Raw genomic sequence first — 20,784 nt, forward strand, 5'->3', positions numbered from 1 at the left:
TTGCAATATTCAAAATTATGTTTTGGTACATGATTAAAATGCTTAAATATGATTAAAATGCTTAAAAAAGACTGTTCAAAATCATTAGTTTGTGTAATACATCTAGCAGTTTAAGAAAATTGAGGAATCTCTTAGAAACATTGTAGTAAGAGTAAAGTTCTCATGTTTGTACTAGAGAATAAAAGAGATCTGTAAGAGGGAAATTAAGCTCCACTTATCTACAGATTCCGTACATGGCACACAATGTTTTTAAAATTTCCTCTTTTTTTTAATGTTTAGTTTTGAGAGAGAGAAACAGAGCGCAAGGGGGGGAGGGGCAGAGAGAGATGGAGACACAGAATCCGAAGCAGGCTCCAGGCTCCGAGCTGTCAGCCCAGAGCCCATCTTGGGGCTTGAACTCACGAATCGTGAGATCATGACCTGAGCCGAAGTTGATGATCAACCAACTGAGCCACCCAGGCGCCCCTTAAAACTTCTAATTTACATTGCTTGATATACATTCACTTAAGAAAAATCAGAAAATACAGGTAAGTGGAAAATAAGTAGAAGCCATTCAATTTCAGAGGTTGCCTTATGTTAAAAGAAAAGCTGAGGCATATTAAGAGTTTTATCAGGGGGGTGCCTGGGTGGCTCAGTCGGTTGAGCGTCCGACTTCAGCTCAGGTCACGATCTCACGGTCCGTGAGTTTGAGCCCCGCGTCAGGCTCTGGGCTGATGGCTCAGAGCCTGGAGCCTGCTTCCAATTCTGTGTCTCCCTCTCTCTCTGCCCCTCCCCCGTTCGTGCTCTGTCTCTGTCTCAAAAATAAAATATAAATGTTAAAAAAAAAAACCAAAAAACATTTAAAAAAAAAAAAAAAAAAAAAAAGAGTTTTATCAGGGGCTCCTGGGTGGCTCAGTCGGTTGGGCGTCCGACTCCGGCTCAGGTCATGATCTCGCAGTCCATGAGTTCGAGCCCCGTGTCGGGCTCTGTGCTGACAGCTCAGAGCCTGGAGCCTGTTTCAGATTCTGTGTCTCCCTCTCTCTCTGACCTTCCCCCATTCATGCTCTGTCTCTCTCTGTCTCAAAAATGAATAAACGTTAAAAAAAAATTAAAAAAAAAAAGAGTTTTATCAGTTTATTTGAACAATACTGATTCAAATTGGGCGGTGCCAAACCAGGGATGTTTAGGAGTATTCCAACAGGAGCGAGGGGAGAGGCTTCTATAGAGAAAAGGCGGAAGCAAAGCAAGGGAATTAACTGACTGATTATAACTCAAGCAGTTGTATTATTTGAAAAAGTCGAGTTTGCTGTGATTGGTTGTCTTTAGGCTTTGATTTCTTAACCTTGAGACATTTACAGGCTTAGGTTTTAGTTTGCTTACTTAGGCTGTTAGATATTAGAACCACCTCACTCTAATTGTTTAATGAACATTAGTGTTAACATTTTAGAGTGTTAGAGTTCTAGATTGTTTTGTACAAGTAAGTACAGAAACAAATACGTCTTTTTTTTTTAATTTCTTTTTTAACGTTTATTTATTTTTGAGACAGAGAGACAGAGCATGAACGGGGAGGGTCAGAGAGAGGGAGACACAGAATCCGAAACAGGCTCCAGGCTCTGAGCCATCAGCACAGAGCCTGACGCGGGGCTTGAACTCACGAACCGTGAGATCATGACCTGAGCCGAAGTCGGCCGCTTAACCGACTGAGCCACCCAGGCGCCCCAACAAATACGTCAACAAGACCAACACAAATGGAATCCTGCAGTATATAGTATGTGTAGCCTATACCTTTGTACAACAGTGTATCACTATTTTAGAACCTGCCAAAATTAACTAGATCTGTTCTTTCTGGGCTAAGCTCTTGTTTTAATTTTTTTCAGTGCAATGAGATAAAAGCTTCAGGATAGCAGGACCTTTCCTATCCCTCCCTTCTCTGTCTAAAACAATGCTAGTCTTGTTTTGAGCCCTTCTATGAAAGTAGGATTGTTTTCAACTCTTAAGCAGCCCTGGACCTTCCCCAGCCAGGGATCTCCTAACCAGCTCAGCTCATTTTTTCTTAGGGGCAGGTACAAAATTTTGCACGCAGCCCTCAGCCTCCTTTTGGACCACAGCTGGTTCAGTGAAAGGGGGAAGTTGTAAAGATTACCCCTTCTGTTTTCAATCGGGATGGGCTAGTTTATGCTACAGTTTAAGAAATAGCAGAATACCTCTCATTCATGCAGTATGTTTATCTTGTTCCATATACCTTAATTCTGGGATCCACGGTAACAAAGCTGTCACTGTCCGGAGCATCGTCAGTTTCTATGTCAGAGAGAAGAGCTTTCGTGGGCAAATTTATCTGCTTTTCAGAGTGTCACAGGTGATAGCTTTACCAAATGTTTTGCTACTGCATACATCGATCACTCATTTTCTAGCCTCAGTATACCACTTTCCGTGTGGCCCAATGCCCAGCCCTTAAGCTAGTGTCTTTTCCTTTACTGTCTTTATTGTATCTTATTATGAATCTTTAAGTACTTATTTCTGTGTCAGCCACATAAACTAACATTGTAGACACCCTGAGGTAGAGATAGCCCCCCGCTACCCAGAATTGGTCTGGATGTGAAGACTAAAGATGGCACACACACACACACACCAAGACGTTCTGATCTGAAACAGTTTCTCGCTCACATAGGAAGGTTTTACAAGTAATAGTAAAGTCATTTATTTGATTAAGAGAAAATAGAAAGAAATCATAATCATTATTATAAACAGTAGAATCTTTGGTTTAAAAGAGGAGGGGGAGAATATAAGTAAAATTTGATCAAACCAACCAACTTTGTGATGAAAAATGAAAGTAACTTAAATGAAATTTTAAAGTAGATATTTAGTACACTAAGTGTGAACTAAATGAATTAAAAGACAGAGATGATGGGTTTAAGAGGTACAGTTTGTATAGGAAAGGCAGGTAAATTCTTGACCAGTTTTCATAACCATTTGGTTCCCTAATACCCACCAAAAATGATTGTTTGTTTGTTTGTTTCTTTCTTTCTTTCTTTTTCTTTTAAGTACCCTGTAACGTAGGACTTTGAACAGAATTTGTTTTATTTTTTTATTTATTTTTTTCTAACGTTTATTTATTTTTGAGGAGGGGCAGAGAGAGGGAGACACAGAATCTGAAACAGGCTCCAGGCTCTGAGCTGTCCGCACAGAGCCCGACGTAGGGCTCGAACTCACAGCCCGCGAGATCACGACCTGAGCCAAAGTTGGACGCTTAACCGACTGAGCCACCCAGGCGCCCCAGAATTGATTTGTTTTAATCCACTGGAGATATTACTTTTTTGGATGCTCAGATTGCCCTGTCTTGACCCATGGGAGCCCCTTCAGGTCGTCTTCTGGGTCCTTTTGCCGTTCCCTCCTCTCCATGGACTCTGATAGCTGTTTTGTGTTCTGGCACAACTAGATGTTACAGACTCGCTTTCTTCATTTCTTCCTCTATAGACATATTGTCAGCCATTGCATGTAGGAGCCCTGATTCCTTTTAGTGGGAAATGGTGTATGGAAACCACAGTCTGGAGGTGCTCATAATTATGAGGCTGGTCATTGTTTCTAGGCCTTTTCTATGGAGAGAGCATGTTTTCTGTCCAGCCCTTGAGTCACCTATTTCTTCAAGGAACCCTGGTTCCTTTTAGGGGACAGTGATATTTAGAAATGACAGTCTTGGCATCATGTAACTCCTGGTTCTCTGAACCAAGCAGGGAAATAGATGTAGGTATGTGTGCACGCACACATGCACCCTAACCTATTTCTAAATATTTATGTATATCAAAAATCACTGAGTTCTTCTTAATGCCTCAGAGTCTAGTGCAACACTACAGAAGTTATTCCAGCCTTCTCCTTTTCTGTATTTGCAACTTGCTACTCTGACAGTGAAAGATTATGCCGATTATTCTCATACTTAGTATTCCCATTATTTATTATGCATTTACTTACTTGCTCAATTCTTCCTCTCTGTAACCAAATTCCTGGCCGGGCTGTTGGAAAGCTAAACTCCAGACATGCCAGTCTCCACTCTTCCCTGCCAGCACCAGCCAAAAGGTTGGCCCCAGACCCACCAGCCCCTATCCCATCAACTGAGCGAGTTGTTAGAAAGTCAATTCTGATAAAATTTGTAATGAATAAAGTATTACAAAAAAGAGTCTAGATGATTGAAAAACAACTCCATAGAATTTCTAGAAGAGGCAGAACTGTCAAAATTAAAAATTTCAGTGGATGGGTATATAAAGGTAGATTACACATATCTGAGTAAATGGAAAAATAGAACATGTTGTCCAAAATGCAGCATAAAAAACTTCTCAAGAAAGAGTGAAAATATGGAAGACAGTTTATAGGTCAGGGAAGATAGAGCAAGAAAGGTCTAATGGACATTTATTCTCGGTTTCAGAAGAATAAATTCTTATTTATTTCATAACATCTGAAATTATGGGAATTTGCCAGAATTGAGGAAAGATACCAATCCACACGTTAAAGAATCACAAGTAGAATAAATAAAAATAAATCTACATTTAGACTAATTATAGTACAGTTGAAGAGCAGAGAAAGAGCTCTTAAAATCATCCAGAAATAAACATTACCTTCAAAAGAGCAGCGGTTAAATTGGGAAATGACTTCTCAACGGCAGTCACAGAAGTTAGAAGGCAATGTATTGAGAAAATAGCTGTCCAACTGTAATTCTAAAGCTGGCAAAAATATCTTACAAGAAAATAAAATAAAGACTTTGTCAAAGAAAACTAATGAGGGAGTTTGCTTCAAGCCTTTCTCAAAAGAAATTCTAAAAAGGTACTTGACACAGAAGGAAGTGTCAGATATCAGGAGTGAGTTATAGAAGGAAGAAGAACAGAGAAAGTTGCAAATGTGTGGGTGAGGGTAAAAGAACATTGACTGTTAAAGTACTTGTGGAATTAATATGAAAAGAGTTTGTAGCATTAAAATACAAGTCGCCAAGAAAACATAAGCCAGGAAGGGGGGAAAAGGGAGTTGGAATAGTTTAAGATCTTTTAATGAGCAGCTCTGACTTTTATAATAAGCAGTTTTTAAAAAGGATATCTTGATATTCAGCCCAGAATATAGAACAGAAAGTAGAACAGCTTTCCAGTTTTTCAGACTTGGAATATTTTGAATTTTCAGATTTTGAAATATTCAGTGTTAGTATAACATGCATCGTGTACCAAAATAGGTTTACTCTTATCCGTTACTTTGAATTACTATATCCCTGTTGCTTTCCATTTGTTAATTGGTTGGCAATTAACAAATGTCTTCATTATTATTAATAAGTTACATGCTTTTCATTTCTACTTTTGTCTTGAAAATTGTACCAAAATTTTGATAGGCTAACAAAATATACTCCTAATTCCTTTCAGAATTATTTCCCAAATTGTCATACTTTAGAATGTTCTTTTATAACATGATATATGTTAGATTGATACATTATAATGATAAGTCATTATGATAACATAGTATGAAAGACATCAGTAGTTTGGGGGAGGATAGTATTGTTTAGCAACAGCATCTGCTTAACTGACTCAGTCTCAAGATAATATTAACCAGATGACTATAAAACTGATTATTTTCTTAGCAAATACTTTATTTTTTTTTAAATGTTTATTTTGTGTGTGTGTGTGTGTGTGTGAGAGAGAGAGAGAGAGAGAGAGAGAGAGAGAGAACATGCATGTGAGCAGGGGAGGCGTAGAACATGAGGGAAAGAGACAATACCAAGCAGGCTCCACGCTCAGCACAGAGCCCAGTATGGCACTCAATCTCACTACCTGAGCTGAAATCAAGAGTTGGACACTCAACCTACTGAACCCCCCGGGTGCCCCAGCAAATACTTTCGTAAGGTTAATAACATCAACTGTAAGTTTTGATTTGTCTAACACTTTGGTATGTCAGATAGCCTGTTGGAGAATAATTATAGCAAAATTTAAAAGTACTTTTATTTTTATTTATTTATTTTCTTAATGTTTATTTTTGAGAGAAACAGAGACAGAACGGGCGAGGGATAGAGAGGCTGAAGCAGGCTCCAGGCTCTGAGCTGTCAGCACAGAGCCTGACTCGGAATTCAAACTCAGGAACAGTCAGATCATGACCTGAGCCAAAGTCAGACACTTAACCAACTGAGCTACCCAGGCGCCCCTAGTCACTTCTTTCATTTTTTTTTTTTAAATGTCTATTTATTTTTTGAAGGAGAGAGGGAGAGACAGAGCATGAGCGGGGGAGGGGCAGAGAGAGGGGGAGACACAGAATCCGAAGCAGGCTCCTGGCTCTGAGCTGTCAGCACAGAGCCCAATGTGGGCCTCAAACTCATGGACCACAAGGTCATGACCTGAGCTGAAGTTAGACGCTTAACCAACTGAGCCATCCAGGAGCCCCTTAAAATAACTTTTAAATTGGGGTGCCTGAGAGATGCAGTTAGTTGAGCATCCGATTCTTGACTTGGGCTGAGGTCACGATCTCACGGTCGTGAGATCGAACCCCCACATTGGGCTCTGCGCTAACAGCATGGAGCCTGCTTGGGATTCTCTCTCTCTTTCTTTCTCTGCCCCTCCCCCACTTGCGCTCTCTCTCCCTCCCTCTTTCTCAAAATAAATAAAAACTTAAAAAAATATTTTTAGATTTAATTAAATTGTGATAAATCCATTTTGAGAGGGTATATCTCTGAAGCTAAGCTTTTTTTTTTTCTCTTTAACTTAGAATCATTTCTAATGAATCTCTTTATCATAGATCCAGTTAATCAGGAAATCCTAATGCATTTACTTTCAGAATACATCCAGAATTAAACGTTTTTCTAATGTTGACAGTACACCAGTAAACCCCCAAAACATTCATTTTTTTTACTTAAATTTTTTCGTTGTAGCTTTTATTTTATTTAGCAACCCTCATGGGGCTAAAATTGAGAAAATACCATATTTCGTTGCCTCTAAAATTGCAGATTTCTCTCACATTTTAACACTTTTGAGATTGGGATGCATGTTATATTCTACAGCTTGTCATAATTTAATTGGCAGTGTTTTTCCTTTTCAGTAGTATGTAACATAATGTTTTTTTAAATAATCAGTTGTAGCTTAGATTTGAAGAAATACCAAAATATGAAGAGTGATCTGTTTACAACAGTTAGAATTACAAATACAGGTGTTAATAGATTACTTTAGTGTTTAAAATTTTTATTAGCAAACGTATGTATTTAAGTTTTATTATCAAATCAGTAACAACAGTATGACCCACAGAAGTACATAAATTGAAATTTTCTAACATAATTTAAAATCGGTCATTTCATCTTAATTGGCTATTCTGTCATAATAGTTAAAAAGTCATGTCTTACAGTATTACAGTTTTTAGAGTAGACCTGTAACTCTGCTTTACTCCCCCTCCATCCATACTTTTAAAACTCCTGTTCAGTTTCCTTTTGCCTCAAGCGAGAGAAGGAGGAGGTTTTCCTTGCAAAACACATTAAAAAAATATATATTTATTGAGCCTTTAACCCTCTGCAGGGTGATGAGAAGACGGCGCTCTTATCCTTGTCTTCCTGTAGCTTCCTGTAGCTTGTTTTCGAGCAGACACCTGTGTCTCTTTTTCTCTGACAGACATAAAACCATTAAAGAACATTACAGTGTTATGTATAGCAAACAATTTTATTATTTTAAAATTACATGAATAATACTTACCTTTCTTTAGAAACAAGCCCAACAGTACTAAAGACTATATGCTTAAACATTAAAGTTCTTCTTTTCTTGTCCCCTTCCTCATATCCACTCAACCTCATCCCACGCTGTTTCCCTACAGTCATTTCTCTTCCTAGTTTGGCTAGGTAGGCTTCCAGACTTTTTTCCTATTTTCAAAGATAGGCATAGTTCTCTTGGTCTAGTGAGTGATCAGGTTGGTTTTTATTTTACACAGTGTTTCTGTGCCTTGCTTTATTAACTTCATGTGTCTTTAGAGTCTCCCGTCAACACGTACATAACCGCTTTATTCTTAGGTGAAGAATTAAACGGAATGATTTGCCGTATTTTACTTGACCACCCCTATCATCAAATATTAATGCAAAGTGAAAAATACTTGGTGCAGAGGACTTCATTTCTAACAGAAGTTAGAGCAAGTAACTTTGATACTCTGCAAACAAGTGACAGTTTGTAGAAAGGAATCTGTATAACTGGACCTCCTTTCCTTTTGTCATCTTTTGTTATATGCTTCATTCTATCTGGTGGAGGGCTGGGAACTGTTACAAGTGAAATGTGTTTGATTTAATTTCATTTTAGTCTCCAGTGATTACGTGCACTTTCCTCAAACCAGGATGCTGCTGTCAGTGATCTCTTTACATAAATATTTAATAAATGTGTGAGAAGCACCGGGTGATGTGTGGAAGTGCTGAATCACTAACTTGTACACCTGAAATTAATATTACACTGTATATTAACTGGGATTTAAATCAACACTTAAGAAAATATTTAATAAACATGATTTACTGATGGAGTGGTAAAAATTGCTAAAGAAAAACACATGGCTTGTTCTTCAACTTTTGAATTTTAAGATAATTGAGATAAATAATTTTGAAGAAAATTTGTGGGTAACATTCATTAGATACCCACAATGTACATTATATTTTATAAATAATAGAATAATATAGAGACTATTTATGTATTTTTTAGTGTTTGTTTATTTTTGAGAGAGTATGATTGGGGGAGGGATAGAGGAAGAGGGGACAGAGGATCTGAAGCAGCCTCTGCACTGACAGCAGAGAGCCCGATACGGGGCTCGAATGCACGAACCGTGAGATCATGACCTGAGCCAACGTCGGACACTTAACCCACTGAGCCACCCAGGCGCCCCTAGAGAACATTTAATCTTAAATAAGTTAAAGTAGTTTTAAGCAAAAGTCTCCAAGTTCTGCACTGACACTTACAATGAGATAGAATTTTTACTATTTAAACGCATGGAAAAGGTGACCCGCTTCTGTTATCACTTACAAATATCCAACACCTTTGGGCTGCCTCTTAAATTAACCTAAATATGTGCATGGCTATAACCTTTAATATTATTTCTCTGAATTACTATGTGACACTCTTTTATTTTTAGCAAGCTTTTGTTTGTTCGTTTTTGTTTTAGTATATGCACATGATAAAAGTTTTCAGAACAAATAAAAACTATAAAGCGAAAGACAAGTCTCTATTCTTCCTCAGTCCTCCATTTCCATTCTCTAGGTAACTACTATCCTTTAAAAATATTTGCAGAAAATTAAAGCAACAGTGAAATACCACTATACACCTGTTATTAGAATGGCCCAAATCCTGAACACTGACAGCACCTAGTGGTGATAAAGAACTCTCTCATTTATTGCTGGTGGGAATGCAAAATGGGAAAGCCACTTTGGAAGACAGTATGGTGGTTTCTGAGAAAACTAAACATGTTCATACCATACAATCCAGCAATCATGCCCCTTGGTGTTTACCGAAAGGGGTTGCAAACTTAAGTCCACAAAAAAACCCGAACACATATGCGTATAGCAGCTTATTTCATAATTGCCAAAACTTGGAAGCAACCAAGATGTCCTTCAGTAGGTAAATGGATAAAAAGTATTTGCATGTCTTTCCAGGCATTTTCTAGGTATATCCAAGTAGGTGTGTACATGTAATTTTCTTGTATACCTCAGTGGGATCATATTATAGGTATTATTCTATCCCATCCATCTTTTCATTTAATAATCTGTATTACTAAGGAATCTGTAGATGTCTCTCATTAACAGGGTAGATTTCCAAGAAACAGACTCTTAACTCTAGAGAACAAACTGATGGTTACCAGAGGGGCAGGGGTGGGGATGGGTTAAATAGGGGACCGGGATTAAGGAGTGTATGTGTTGTGATGAGCACCTGGTGATGTCTGGAAGTGTTGAATCACTGTATTATACACCTGGAATTAATATTACACTAACTGGAATTTGAATACAATTTTTAAAAAAATGGTATAGATTTACCATTTTACAGTTTTGGTTTTTTGTCTTTTTACTGTTACCAACAAAGTTGCTTGATCATTCTTGCACATATATCTGTATCTTTTATTATTATCTTTTATTATTTTATTATTATCTTTTATTATTTTCTTAACTCACATCCTTAATTCCCTAGTGCCTGTTTAAGTCCATTCCTTATTCTCTTGCAGAACTGTAACTATAATGTATATTATATGATTGTATAAATTAGACTTAGATTTACACACACATAACAAGTATATGCATAAAAAGTTTTCAAGAAGGGTGTACAGGTTTTCCCTTGCTATCCAAAAAGTAGAGTGTTCCTATAAACCACTCCATAAGCCAAAGTGGCTTAAAGCACTGAAGCAGTACCATTTCATAGAAGTTGAAAATTCTCTTTGGATTTCTTGCAGTTAACAAAAACAGATATGAGCATAGGTCTTTTGTAAAAGTGAAGGGACTCAAACTTTGCGGGAAGTGGGAGAAACCTGTATAAGATGCAATTAACTGTGATTATCTTCGGATAGAGGGACCTACAGAGGTTGAGGGTGGTGGAGACTGTTACTGTTCATACTTAAGTTTCGGTATAGCTTGAACTTTAACAATTTCCTTGTATTGTGATTTAAAAAAATTAAAATGAAATTAGAAATTCTGGTTTATGTCCATAAGAAGCTATGCGATTGGATAGATAGGGTATATATAGTTAAAACCAAACAAAAAAGCAAAAATACATCATTAATGTGGTATTTGCTACTTTTAAAAACACTTAAATACCTATAAATATTCAGGAAAAGGGGATAAAAACCTATCGAACTCTTATTATAGGTGAACATCAAAGGATTTCAGTAGATGAGTTATGTTTCAAGCATATTGTCACCCTTTTATTTCATTAAGTCTGTTTCAAGTAAAATTTAAAGACAAAATACTGGAATCTGTCATCTGTATGTGTTAGAGCTAAGCTAAAGCTTTTATCATCTTCTTTCTTTTACTAAGTCTGCCAGAAATTCCTCCCAATCAATTCTTGAAACGTGGAAGTTTTCGGTCACTGGACAGTTTCTAAGTGATCCCTCCATACCTTACTTGAAAACCATAACCTTGAAAATACTGAACTGGCCTCCCAATTAATACTTCTCATTCCCATATGGTTAATCTCCTGGGATTTATACACATAGTACCTCCTCACCTAGAATACATTCTTTAGGCGCTTACTATATTTCTAATAAGTGACACCGTGTTTAAGGATTTAGCTCACAGGCTCTCGTTTATTTATTTTATTTTCTCTGGATTTCTGAATTTGCTTTCATAGGAGTTATTTTTACTTTGAGGACAGATTTACATCCTAGACCTTATTAAATTATCATACATTCTTAGAATTTCTTGGGTATGACCCACATTTGCAGGCTTCTCATATTTTGATACCTTTAAACTTGGTAGACATTTCTATAATACCGAAATCGACACTTTCTACTAATCTGCTTGTGCTTCTGAGATGTTTCTGGAAAGGCAGGAGTAAGTGTATGTAGGGGTGAGACCCCCAGAAAGCCTGAGCAAAGTCAGGTTGGTGGAGTTGCTACACTTTTATCAGCACTACAGTTTGTGCTTTCTCATGAGAATTTGTTTTAAAAAGAAGGGGGAGGGGCACCTGGGTGGCTCACTTGGTTAAACGTATGACTCTTGATTTTGGCTCAGGTCACAATCTTACGGTTGGTGAGTTCGAGCCCCATGTCGGGCTCTGCACTGACAGCATGGAGCCACTTGGGATTCTCTCTCTGCCCTCTCTCTCCCTGCCCTTCCCCTGCTTGTGTTCTGTCTCTCAAAATAAATAAACTTAAACAAATAATAATAAAAAGAAGAGGGGAAATTCTACTGTTAAAACAAGTTTTAATGAATCTTTTGCTGGCCATGGCCTTTCTTTCTGAATACTTTTCCTCTGGATAGTACCTGTTAGCTATTGTGAGGACATTATATTTTATCACCTAATCACCTTCTTGGCCTTAATTGAATCTTCATAGAATATGGCTAAAAATTAATTTGGTGTATCAGTTTCACATTAACAGAAGAAAGCAAGGATTGGGACTTAGGTTTGAATTGTTTGTTTGCTACGTATTAGTTTATGTGTCTTGAGGAAGCTGGTTTATTCTCTCAACTGTAACAAAGGTTAATATGAGAATTAAATTAGATACTGTTAAATGCAACACCAAAACATAGTTTTAATAAATGGTATCTAGTTGCAGAAGAGGTAGCAGTCAGAAGTAATGATAGTTAGCCCTAGTAGTTAAAACAGTTGTGACTTCTGGTTTTGTTTTGTTTGTAGGAAAAGTGATTTCTCTAATTCTTTCTTCAAGAATTGTACATCAGGTATCCCTCTTTCCAAAATGGAAAATTAGTAAATAATGATAGGATTTAAAAATCATGAATACATCTGTATACAGTCTTATAAAAGAATGAGAAATAATATAGGGGCGTCTGGGTGACTGAGTTGGTTAAGCATCCAACTTCAGCTCAGGTCATGATCTCATGGTCTGTGGGTTCAAGCCCCGTGTTGGACTGTGTGCTGACAGCTCGGAGGCTGGACCCTGCTCCAGATTCTGTATCTCCCTCTCTCTCTGCCCCTCCCCTGCTCTCTCTCTCTCTCTGTCAAAAATAAACTTTAAAAAAAAAAAAAAAAGAATGGAGACTCTGAAATTAGACTGGTATAAATACTGACTCTACCACTTATTACTTGTATGCCCTTTCATACATGTGCAACTACTACCTTATCTGTAAAATAGAGATAAAAACAGTATAGACACCTCATAGGGTTATCGTAAGAATAATTCAGGCAGAGTATGTAGCATAGGACCTAAAAGGTATTATAAAGTAATTTTATTAAAAAAAACACTTCTTTTGGTTAAATATATATTATTCAATTTTATTTCTTTTTTTAAATTTTTTTATTTAAAAAAAAATTTTTTTTAATGTTTATTTATTTTTGAGACAGAGAGACACAGAGCATGAACAGGGGTGGGGCAGAGAGAGAGGGAGACACAGAATCTGAAACAGGCTCCAGGCTCTGAGCTGTCAGCACAGAGCCCGACGCGGGCTCGAACTCGCGGACCGTGAGATCATGACCTGAGCCGAAGTCGGACGCTTAACCGACTGAGCCACCCAGGCGCCCCCTCTTTCTTTTTTTTTAAATCAAATTGAGAGTTGGATGCTTAACCGACTGAGCCACCCAGGCACCCCCCGAGTTATTATTTGTTGTTGTTGTTGTTTTTTACATTTCATACTTATAAAATAGCCACAGCAGTTTTGAAACAAAAAGTACTGGAATCATGAAACATTTTTGTAGTGAGTTTTCCTTACGGCCATGTATTATTTTTTCCTTTAGGTTCACAATATTCTTGCAGAAATGGTGATGGGGGGGATGGTGTTGGAGACCAACATGAATGAGATCGTTACACAAATTGACGCCCAGAATAAACTGGAGAAGTCTGAGGTAAGAATGGAAAGTGCTCTAGGTAATGAAGGTAGAAAGCATGATCACAAATTATGCATGATGTGTAGCTTTCAACGTTTGTCCTTCAGTATCACCCTTTAAGGACAGCTGAGAGGCTTCTTCAGGTTATAAAAAATGGAATATACATATCTTAGTATGTTCAATGTTCTGTGACTATTATCCACCTGATAGTGTTGTCTATTCTCTTTTAGTCACAGTTGTAACTGCCTTGGGTAATAAACAGTTCAGATTCTTCTTGCTTGAAAATTAAAGAGATTAGATATTCAAATAATGAAATCAGGATTTGCCGTACAAAACCTAATTCAGTAATTATCAAGGAAATCCAAGAACTGATATTTTTAAAGACTATAAATTTAGTGTCACAGAACTATTTCTGGGACAGGAGAGGAGAGGAAATGGGATTCTCATGAGGAATAGAGCATTTCATTTGTTATGGTTTCAGTTGGGGCTTAGCAAGCCTGAGTGAACACTGAAAAAAATTCATTGCCTTAATTGCTTAATTCTGGATCCTTCTCAGAGGTCACTTACAAGTTGGCTAAGGCACATATTTTGTACACTGATACATGCATTCATGGCTTTTACTGCATTCTAGATGAGAAAGATTTGGTTAGTCATACATGCCTAACTTTGTTCTGTTAGATTAGGTGCATGAGAATCAACCAGCACTTTAGCATTGTATACAGTCCTGCTTGAGAATTTTAGTGATTCTTTCCTCAAGTACTGAATATCAATAACAGGTACTGTAGCTGAGCCACTCAAGTTCACACGATTTTGGTTGTTTCTTGTTATAATAGTGGAAGTTTAGAAAGATGAATAGTCTTGATATCTCATTCAACACTGTATTTGCTACTTTTGATATTTATAGTCATAACTCAGATTAGAAAAACAAATTGTATATTTATAATTATTAGTTCAAGTTCAGGTGTTTGGTTGATTTAAAGTAAATATTACTATAAAAGCAGCAAGGTATTAAAAATATGCTAGCATTAATTTACAACAGGTGAGTTCTAAAGAGTTTTTATCTTGTTGGCACTTTAAAGGATCAGTTTAACATAATAATGCTATGCTCATTGGAATAGAATGAAACATAGGATGATGGATAAATCCAGCATCTGAGAATTAGAAATAGTTGAAGCTTTGTTGAACATTTTCCAATGTTTTCCAATAGCTCTGGATTTCTCTTTATCTCAATTTACCATCCCTATGATTGCCCAAAAGAGATACTTGTAATGGTGAAGAGCTTAAAATTATGATTCTTTTCAATAACTATGTATAGGCTATGTGTTCTACGGCAATTTTTAAAATACTGGTTTTTGAAAAGGGAAAACAAACTAGATTAATACAGAAAGCTTTGTTTTAGGACAAGGTAAAGAGCCAGAATATTATTGACTATAGTTGGTTTATCTTATTGTTTAGTATAGTAAGAGATTTACTATAACCTCTGAGCTGTAAAGTCTTAAGTGATAACTTGAAATTTATGTAATCTGTTAAAACTTGCTTTACAAAAATGTATGGATATAGATTTTAAATGCCAAGAGACAGTGACACAGTCCATTAATAATCTGTCAGAAATGAATGGAAATGTGGTAATTCATGATTTCTGTGTGATTATCTGTAAAAATATATTGACCTTTTGTCTGGAATATTCACATTCCAGGTATTTATTTAACTTCTTTTCATGGATGGTGTCCTCCTCTTTTTTTTTTTTTTTTTTTTTTGGCCTTGGTTTGCTATTTATAATACTGACAGAAGTCATGAAGGACCTATTATAATTGCATAATGAATATTTGTTTTCTGATTGTCCAGTACAACTTTGTTAATGAGGCAGTTTTTCTTATCTGTGAAAAGCAGTAAAATACAAAATTTACATTTTCAATGGAAATCATTATAAGAATACTGTAACTTACAAAAAAGTCTTTTCACAGAACCATTTCTATTTAAAATGGTTTTAAGTACTGGTGAAAAAAGTACTGATATTTTTCATCCACTGATCATCTTTTAACTCGCACAATCTGCTGTTATCTGGTACAAATTAGGAGAAAAAGAAAATCTGGGAATAAACCACAACATTGTTTTTTATCAAGTATATCTCTAGATGTGATGTCTGCTAATGTTTTAAAGTAGGATTTTGAATTCAAGTGAGACCATTTAGTCCTGATCATATTTTCAGCAAAATAATGTTGACTTGGTGTAATTTTTCCGTAGTTTTCATACGTATGTTTTGAAGACTACCACCTTTATTCCAGACACATTGAAATGTCGGAAGTTTTCATATGGGTTCCATTTCCCTGTTTCTCTTAACTGGGCATTTATACCAAATATATGAATGGTTATAGAATCATCCAGAATTATTTGAGGACACGCTATAAGCTTTTTTTTTTTTTAATCTGATTCTTACTAACTTTTAGTTAAAATGCAAGCAAACACTTGCCCAGAAAGAATCAAATTCCAGAATATCGTGGTTGATGAAAAGACCTGGGGGGTATCATTTTTAAGATTAATTTAAGTGATATTTAGAATATCATTTATCTTTTAGAAATCAGCCTCGGTATATTTAAGGTTAAACCTCTTGAGATGCAACATGGGTATATCTAGGTGCCTTTACCTTGTCAGAAATTGAAGAGTTTATTATTTTGGCTTAAAGGTAGTATATTTCCAGTGACAGTTGGAAGTGAACCACCTCAGTTCCCAGTGTAAGCGAAGATCAGCCAGATCTTTAAGGACAGTAGAAACAACCATATGCTCTGAATGTATTTTCATCTATCCTGATTTGACAGAAAAATGGTTTACTAACAATGGGGTCTGGGAAAAGGTTTAAGCTGGGAGGTTGATGGGTTTGGGGGAAGGTGTCAGAGGCACTCAGGAATCTGCCTGAGGAATACAGGACTCCCTGGGGGTGGGGGTAGAGGGGTGGAGTCGGGGAGACTTGTTAGCTTTTATGTATTTCATGTTATTTTTAAGATGAATAAATGGGATAAATGGGTCTGAATATAGTCACTACTTTTTTAAAGTCAGTCTTCTTTTTTTTCCGAACATCCTGATCTTTCTAGCTCTTTCCATTCTTCTCTCTTACAGACCTTTATCTTTCAATCTCCCAGACAGGACAGGTAGACAAGGTATTGCTGACTTTGAGAAAAATGTACTTTAACAAAGGGAAAGCAAAATGATGTCAAAGGCAATTAATTATTTAGGCCAGACTCAAAAATTCTTTGTGTTAATGAACCCATGTAGTCCCTGTAGCCAATTTTCCATTCTAGTTTCTCCTTGTAGTTTCTTCATCTTTTATTGGACTTACTGTATTTTACTAGTATCTCATCGATGTCATGTTTGTTGTGTTTTGTCTGCCTGCATTGTGAAAGGAAAGTAAATTTTTTGTTCTTTTTTTTTTTAACATCGTCATTTAACTGACAAATTACATTTGTAGAAATGACAGTTTACTTTTATATAAAAATTTAGAGTTTATTTCGAGAATCATATGGTAGAATCAATCTAATTTAACTCTCACAGCTAGTTTTTTCTCCATCTTTCAAATTAGAATTCTAACATAAAACTGCCTGCTGAATTTTGGAAGCTGTGCTTTGAAAACTAAAGGCTTCATGAACCTTTAAAGTTTTGCATACAAAGTGAGAAGCAGTGAAGGCTTAGAATAGTGACTTAAATAGTACTTTCTCTCTCCCCATAATGGTTTTCAGTTCCAAAGTCTTAACAGAATTGCTTTTATGTTTTTGACTAACAAGTACATATTAAAAGTGGCCAACAGGGGCGCCTGGGTGGCGCAGTCGGTTAAGCGTCCGACTTCAGCCAGGTCACGATCTCACGGTCCGTGAGTTCGAGCCCCGCGTCAGGCTCTGGGCTGATGGCTCGGAGCCTGGAGCCTGTTTCCGATTCTGTGTCTCCCTCTCTCTCTGCCCCTCCCCCGTTCATGCTCTGTCTCTCTCTGTCCCAAAAATAAATAAACGTTGAAAAAAAAAAAAAAAGTGGCCAACAAAAAGTATCAGATAACAAGTCTCCTAAAATTGCACTAAATGTTCTAAAAATTGGAATTAAATATTTTGACCAAAATAAAATGGCTTTCCAGCATAGCAACCTTCTGACATCCCAAACATATTAGAATAAGACTCAGTAGACTCCTAGCTTCATAAAACTCTATATTCTCTGACATTTCCTGTGCATTTTTTCACACCCTAAATTAACTGTGTAAAGTATTTTTTAGAAATTTCAATCTAAATGATGATGAACAGCTTTTTCTGTACAAAAATGAAAATGCTTATAGGCCTCCATTAAAAAATTTCAAAGTGAAAATACTATATTGAGTCCCATAGAGGGAAAAAAAAATTTGAATTCACAAGTTAGATGACCCACTTGACTAATTAGAAAAATGCTACTGAGAATTTGGCATTGTTTTTCAGCCACGAATTTATTACTTTCTGGATGGGTTTGAGAAGCTGCAGCATACAGGTGGCTTATCTTATCCCAAGATCGCGGGTTGTGTCATGAAGCTAGGAGTACGACGTTTGGTCCTTAGATCTGTATTACTTTATCCCTGGAATAGAAAATCCATAATGGTCTCATTTACTCCACTGATCCACGTCACTGCCAATTTCTACGTTCTAGTCTTTAATGTATGTCAGATTGTTATTTTCTAGCCAAGAACTGCTTGGGTCTGTTAACTTCCATCACGAGAACTAGTAATTAGATTTCTCTTTTGAAATCAAGTTTCTATTTTCAAAGAGCAGAGAGTAAGAAAAGTGGCCCTGAGACACAGTGATATTGGAAGGTCAGGTTGTGAGTTGGTCCCTGCTTCTTACCTTGACATGCAGTTATTCTATTCTTCTACAAAATTACAGTGAGGACCCCCTGAGGTCATTGGCACAGTCAGAACTAGTTCTGTTAAATCTGCGAATTGGGCACGAATCTGCTATATTTATTTCACACAGGCAAATCCTGTGCTTGAAATGAAAATATACCTGAAGATTATATAAAACGGATTATATGATTGGGAAGGTTTATAAATTTTTAAATATTCTAATTATGATAAAACTTTTTGATAAAATGTTCCAGTTCTTGCTCCCTAAAGGACTGTCATTAGCAGCATTTCTAACCTGTTTGTTTCTAATTGTAATATTAAAGCACTGCCTTTAAAGCAAAGAACAAGCCTGTTACAAGATCCCAGATTAAGTTATTCTACCTTACGTTCAGAAAGTAAAATACTGACATTTCCTATTTTGCTCAAAACGTGCATTCAAGAACTGCCATTATTTTGTTAATGATTTTGAGTCTGAAACCATTTAATACTGTGTTTATTAATGTTGGTGTTCTTTCACTTTGCTGTTAGGTCAAAATTATGAATGTGCATATAGCAGCTGCCAGCAGGAAGGGTGGGTAAAGGTTTCAGTAGGTACAAATTAATCCCACTACCATCTTACTTGGCATTTCAAGCTGGGAAAAATATTGCACGATGGTAGGATAGTAATTTATGTCTTAGATGAAATAAATATCTAGATTCTTTCCTTTTCCCTTCGAGAAAGTTAATTGCCTTATTGCATGAGGAAAAGGGAGCCTTTGAAATATATTTTAGCAATGCTGCTTTTCCACTTTTGCTTGCACATATTTTGTTTATTTTTGGGTCTGGCAATTTAAAAACAAAATCAAAAACAAATCATATCCATCCATTACTATCTTTGTGATTCAAGTGCTTGAAATTTTCGAGAGTATGTCTGTATAAGTCTTCTATCTGTTTGGCCTCATTTTGGTATACTTGCAGACTTCATTTTGTTTTCTTTCTCTTAATTCTGTTAATTTATTTAATCCCATGGGAGAGAAAACATGACCATCCTTTTATATACTGTACTTCATTCTCTCATCCAATTCATACTCTTAACTGCTTTGGAGTCACATATTTATTTTCGTTAGTGGAGTCGCTGCAGTCGGCCTGCCATGGTGGTGCTCGAGTACAATAACATAGACAGAAACAAGTTATTTCTCCAGTAGGGTTTCATTCTTTTTATTTCTGCTTTGTGTCAGCTGCGTAATCTCAGATCTTTAAGAGGGCTATGTTGTGCTGTCAGAGTATCTTAATTTTACATTTTACATTGTACACACTACTAACAAGTCAGGTAAGCCTAATTTCTGTAAATTTTAGTGTCCAAAAAAACCCAAACTAGTACACATTATCTTGTTGCTTTGAATGTATGTTACTGAAGGAAAAATAATCTTAACTAAGATAAAATTTACTTTATACCTCTCTGTTGGCAAACTAATCTCCTGATGGCAAATTACCTCATTTATATTTTTTTCTTTAATAAAAATGTTTCAGACTTCACTGTCATGGAAGTCTGAAAAAAGAAATTTGTTTTACAGCACTTCTGGTATTGACCGCCTGAATAGTCTTTTTTTTTTTTTTTTAAAGCCCTTCATTTTTGTATGGAGATATTGAAAGCCCATTTAAGCATCTATTTACTGATCAGCAGTCCTACTTACGTTTTTCTTATATTTTATATTCTGCAGAATCTGATTTCTTAAAATGTTAGTTTAATTAAAACTTAATTAAAGTACACATTACAGGTTTTTTTGATTATTTCCTGCCATTTAAATTCATGACGTACTACACAAAAGTGTTGAACATGCTTGAGAAATAATTTGATTCTCTTAATTCATTTGCGTGTTCTGAATAGTTACCATCCTTTGCATGTCTACGGCTTGCTGCTTATGTTTAGAGGAATTGTAGTTTGTTGTACTTAGAAACTTCTTTTGGTTTTACATAATAAGAACTTGGCACATATATGCTATTTAAATCAATTGCTATATTGACTTTATGTATTCTCATTAGCAGCTAACAGTCAACACCATCTTTGGTCACAAAGAAACGACTTAATCTAAAGAAATTTAACAGGACGCATTTTTATTCTCATTTTCTTTGCTCAGGTTCAGTCTAGAGCTGTTTATGGTACAGGGTGGTATGGAAAAGAAGGCTTTCTGGCAATGACATTTAATACTGAAAAAAATTATTTTCACTCTTTGTAAAAGTTAAAACCATAGCATCCAGTAAAACACACACACATACCTACTTTCTCTCTCTGTCTCAGTAATAAAGTCCTCTAATAATTCCTGCCTTTTAAAATACTTGTATTCAAATATCTTATCAATACTTTTTCATAATCTACTCATCATTTGTACCCTGTATAGACACATCCAAGTAAAAATGGTGGCACGTGGTTTTTAATTAGAAAGATACGAGCTCCAGGATGGCTGTAATTCTGTAAAATAATTTTTGTTCCTTGGCAGACGAACAGATTTTGGGTGAAAGGAAGAG

The 20,784-nt window shown here is 36.2% G+C and overlaps 1 protein-coding gene across 1 annotated transcript in view; it reads left to right on the forward strand.

Annotated features, from left to right (window-relative positions):
* AP3S1 (adaptor related protein complex 3 subunit sigma 1) overlaps positions 1–20,784 on the forward strand; it is a 73,317-nt gene that overhangs the window by 50,036 nt on the left and 2,497 nt on the right. Inside the window, exon 5 of the mRNA XM_049649057.1 lies at positions 13,344–13,451. Coding sequence (XP_049505014.1) covers positions 13,344–13,451 — 108 coding nt within the window. The remainder of the gene's footprint in view (positions 1–13,343; positions 13,452–20,784) is intronic.

Source organism: Panthera uncia (assembly GCF_023721935.1).
Source record: "Panthera uncia isolate 11264 chromosome A1 unlocalized genomic scaffold, Puncia_PCG_1.0 HiC_scaffold_17, whole genome shotgun sequence".
NCBI classification, from domain to species: Eukaryota; Metazoa; Chordata; class Mammalia; order Carnivora; family Felidae; genus Panthera; species Panthera uncia.